The following is a 4,203-nucleotide window of genomic DNA, read 5'->3' on the forward strand; positions in this document are numbered from 1 at the left end:
CTGAGTAAACCATGAAACAAACTATACAATATGGTAAGAAACTGAGTAAACCATGAAACAAACTATATAATATGGTAAGAAACTGAGTAAACCATGAAACAAACTATATAATATGGTAAGAAACTAAGTAAACCATGAAAAAACCTACAGAACATGTAAAACTAAGTAAACTATTAAAAACTATAGAATTTGCTAAAAAAACTATTTAGTATTAAGTTTACTTTAATAACCTATTACATTTTCAAACTGTAAAAGTCAATCAACACAGTTTACTTTTTAGGAACAACTATTCAATAACACTTGTCATTAAATCATTACTCTTTAATGTGTTTATAATATCATTGGATATAGACACATTTTGATAATGGTAGTATTTAAGTGATATGTTAATTTTAAAGATTATTGTATCTGAACTTTTATTAATGACTGTTATTAAATTATTTAGGTTATAAGTATCTTATGTAATTAATATTTAATTATTCTATTTATCAATATTTTATATGACTGTTACTACATTACAAGCTAAATGCCTGTCATATGATGGTAATTGATTATTTATGTTGCTCCAGAAAATTTGTTCTAAATAACTATTTTATTAACAAAGTTTCTAAAAATAATTATTCTTTTCTAGTATTTCACAAAAAAACAACAATTTTTGTGTATATTTATCATTACCTGCAAGTGGTCCTTAATTAGAATTTAGAATTATGTATATTTTGATATTACACTCAAATCTGCTTCTTAATAAAGCCATAAAGAGTGGACCATGTGAAAAAACTGGTTCTGGAAGAAATATTCCTACATAGTCAGTTGTCTGACCCTGCAATTTATTAATGTGGTGGTAAAGGCAATGAGTTGGAGGGTAAAGGGCAAGTACATAAAGGTACAACATTTCATAAAAAATGGTTAGAAGAGTTTTTACTAAATTAAAGAAAAACTTGCTGAAGGTGAAAAACACCAAGAGTAATATGTTGTGGCACTATCTATTGGTTTGTAAAGATACTTAAGTTGCATTCAGCACACAGACAGACACTGATATTTATATATATATATAATAAATATCTTATAATGAACGATTTAATGAAATCTGCTATTACCAGAGATTGAGCTGAGACCTATGCTTTACTAAGGACCTACCAGAATTTTTAGCTACAAGATTATGAAAGATAAAATGATAAAAAATACATACGGGGAGATCCATATTTATCTGGATAATCCTTCAAAAGCTTTTCTCTAGCAACATCAGCTAGTGGCCCAAAGAGTACAACAGGTCGAACAAATCCAGCTGTGAAGGTCAAAATAATCTCTGATCAAAATGCAATTATGAAACTACATCTATGGATCAAAAGTATTATTATTTAAAAATTTATTAGGAAATAAAAATATTTAATTAAACTTTTCATGAGTTCATACTGCAAACAAAAATCACAAATGTTTTAATAGGAAATTGTGAACATTTTACATACTACACTTTGATTTTATTTAACTTTTTTTTTCTGAGCTTAAATAGATAAGCAATAAGAAACAGTTCATATTTGGAAGTTGCCATGAATTAGGACTCAAATGAGCAGGGAAGTAAGTATTAAAATACATGAAGCCAACACCAAACAATGGATCATGTACTGAGGTTCAAAATAGTGGAATGGGGTGGCTCACACATACACCAGTTTGTAGCATTGTTGCTTTTAAGACTGTCATTACTGAGTATCTTTATTAGCATATATATCTATTTACAGAATTATTACTTTGTATGCACTAATTAATTTGATAAAGTCTTGTTTAATTGGAAATATGACTTTTCTTCTTCCAGTATGAAAACATTTCAGTAGAAATTACTTACAAAAATAGTTTAATACATAATTCATATGGACTTCTGTTTATACATATAAAAATATACTTGGATGAGGTTGGAATTAAAAATTATACAAAAACTGACAGTTCACCACAAGATCTATAAAATAACTAGATGTATACAAAAATCAAATATTATAAGTTTTCAGATTTCATGATTTTCTGAGAAACTATAAATATCAGAACTTCTGTTAATGATTTTTATACTAATATATAAATAAATAGGGAACACATATGCTTACGATGTTTTAATGTGACTCTTTCATAAGCTGGGAACTTGGACATGGTATCTGCTGAATAAAAACAACTATATTAGAAATAAAAACTATTTAAAGGATAATTGCTCTAATTATATAGAATATTAAATGTGCAAGTAATTTTTTTACACTTATTTCAAATAATTATTGCAGGTAAAACGTACAAATTTTAATACATTAACTGTCCTATGACCATTTGCTTGTCACTGTACATTTAATATGGTTCTAGTAGAGAAAGAGAGTAAAATATAGGGTGGTATTAAAAACACTCACTACCTAAGTTTTTCTAGGTCTTGCCCTTACAGAAATGTGCATTGTTGATATGAATTGTGCCATGAATGAGGGCTAGAGTGTGAAAGTCAAAATTTTCCCTGATAATAATGTAAATTAAGAGCCTTAGACTTAAGAAATATCATCACGGTGTACGAGTTTTGCATTACCCTGTATGTTTGCGTAAAATAAATAAGAATGAGAAACAATGGATTTTCAGTTTTTTTTTTTTTAATTAGTTAATAGAAGAGTAAACTTAAATTATCGTCACACTTTTCACTTGCATGATAAAATGTATTTAGCACTAAACAAAATGGAATTAAAGTTAAAAAGCCCCAAAAAACTGCATATTTTATCACAAAATAAAAGTAAGTTTTATTACTAGAAAGTGAGGTGTTTTACTAACCCAATATAACATCTTCCCACTGATCTTTACTTAAAGATTTAGTACGTCTTGCACTGCGTCGCTTAAAAAAGCTCCCTCTGCTTTCCGATGCTGCGTCTTTTTTAGCTTGATTTTGCTGTTCCTGAGCAAGTTCCTCACCTCTGCATTATAAAGAGCATAGAACACTATAAATACTAGACAATTTAAAAAATTCAATCTTAAACAAAGATTTCTTTTCCTTTTGAAATAGCAATATCACTACTGCTTCAGTATAGACATTATAATAAAAATGAAAGGGTTTATTGGTATTCAATTACGTTTTATAATTTTATCATTTCTTTGATAAATTTAAAACTGTGAATTACTTGCATACAGTTGAATGAAACATCAAGAAAAATATAACTCAACCTGTAGTTTATTTTTTATAAATACTTCAAGATATATTGGATTTTAATAACCCTCAAAAAGCGATATAGTAATAAAAAAACTTCACTAACCTATTTCTATTTGGAATAACACCCTTCTGAATTTCTTGGTTATTTCGACCCAAACGATACACAAGCCAGGAGCCAACAACACCATTATACAATGTGTCGATAACATGAAACACTTCACCAACATGGAAATTCAGTTCTCCTTTCTCAGAATTATTGTGGTTAAAGTGGGTTCTACAAGGATAAGAATACAAAACATCACTTACATAGAAAATCTTAAGGTATGAAAATAACATAAACTTCTCTATTCAAACAAAATATAATTTCTAGAAGGTCATACAATTTTATAAATATATATGTACTGTAACAAAACTATAAGACTGAATGATTTACCATCTGATCTTTATGGTTATGATACTCATGACATACACTTTATCTATAACAGAAGGATTACACTTTTCATTTATTTGGTCTCCTACTGAAAATAAATGCTTTGCATGAGTAACTGACTAAAACATGATAAATGGCTCTTGTTATCTGAAACCACACAAAGATAACCCACTGTATACACTATTTACACACATTTAATTTTTGTAAACTTAATTCATGGATGGAATGTTTTTAGTGAATATAGTATATATATTTTGTATCTAAGAAGAATTTTTATCTTGTTATATACTGATCAGTTTAAGTGTTCAAAGCAGCAAAAATATATATATTTTTAACACGAATATTTCATAAAACAAAACACATAATGTGTAAAATATAACTTTAAGTAAAATATTTTAATGTTAGACCTTAACACCAGCATTAGCAGAATCTATTAACCCAAGAATTACTGATAGGTCAGTATCAAGAGCCCCATTGACTTTTAAAATATATTTTTCTAAACCATTTCTGCACCAAGTTTCCTGTGGGTCCATGACTTTGTTGATTACAGAGTCCCTAATATATACATGTCACACAAAAAATATCATCCATATTGTGATTATTGCAATCTCTTAAT

The 4,203-nt window shown here is 27.9% G+C and overlaps 1 protein-coding gene across 7 annotated transcripts in view; it reads right to left on the reverse strand.

Annotated features, from left to right (window-relative positions):
• Positions 1 to 4,203, reverse strand: part of LOC106462918 (tight junction protein ZO-1-like) — a 227,093-nt gene that overhangs the window by 17,672 nt on the left and 205,218 nt on the right. For 6 of the 7 annotated variants that reach the window (XM_022390321.1, XM_022390320.1, XM_022390323.1 and 3 more), the window contains 4 exons: positions 3,261 to 3,431; positions 2,785 to 2,924; positions 2,094 to 2,144; positions 1,190 to 1,285 (listed from right to left, as the gene is read on the reverse strand). In XM_022390321.1, the coding sequence (XP_022246029.1) occupies positions 1,190 to 1,285; positions 2,094 to 2,144; positions 2,785 to 2,924; positions 3,261 to 3,431 (458 nt within the window). The remainder of the gene's footprint in view (positions 1 to 1,189; positions 1,286 to 2,093; positions 2,145 to 2,784; positions 2,925 to 3,260; positions 3,432 to 4,203) is intronic. The other variant, XM_022390322.1, reaches the window with a different exon arrangement.

Source organism: Limulus polyphemus, unplaced genomic scaffold, assembly GCF_000517525.1.
Source record: "Limulus polyphemus unplaced genomic scaffold, Limulus_polyphemus-2.1.2 Scaffold1282, whole genome shotgun sequence".
Lineage (NCBI taxonomy): Eukaryota > Metazoa > Arthropoda > Merostomata > Xiphosura > Limulidae > Limulus > Limulus polyphemus.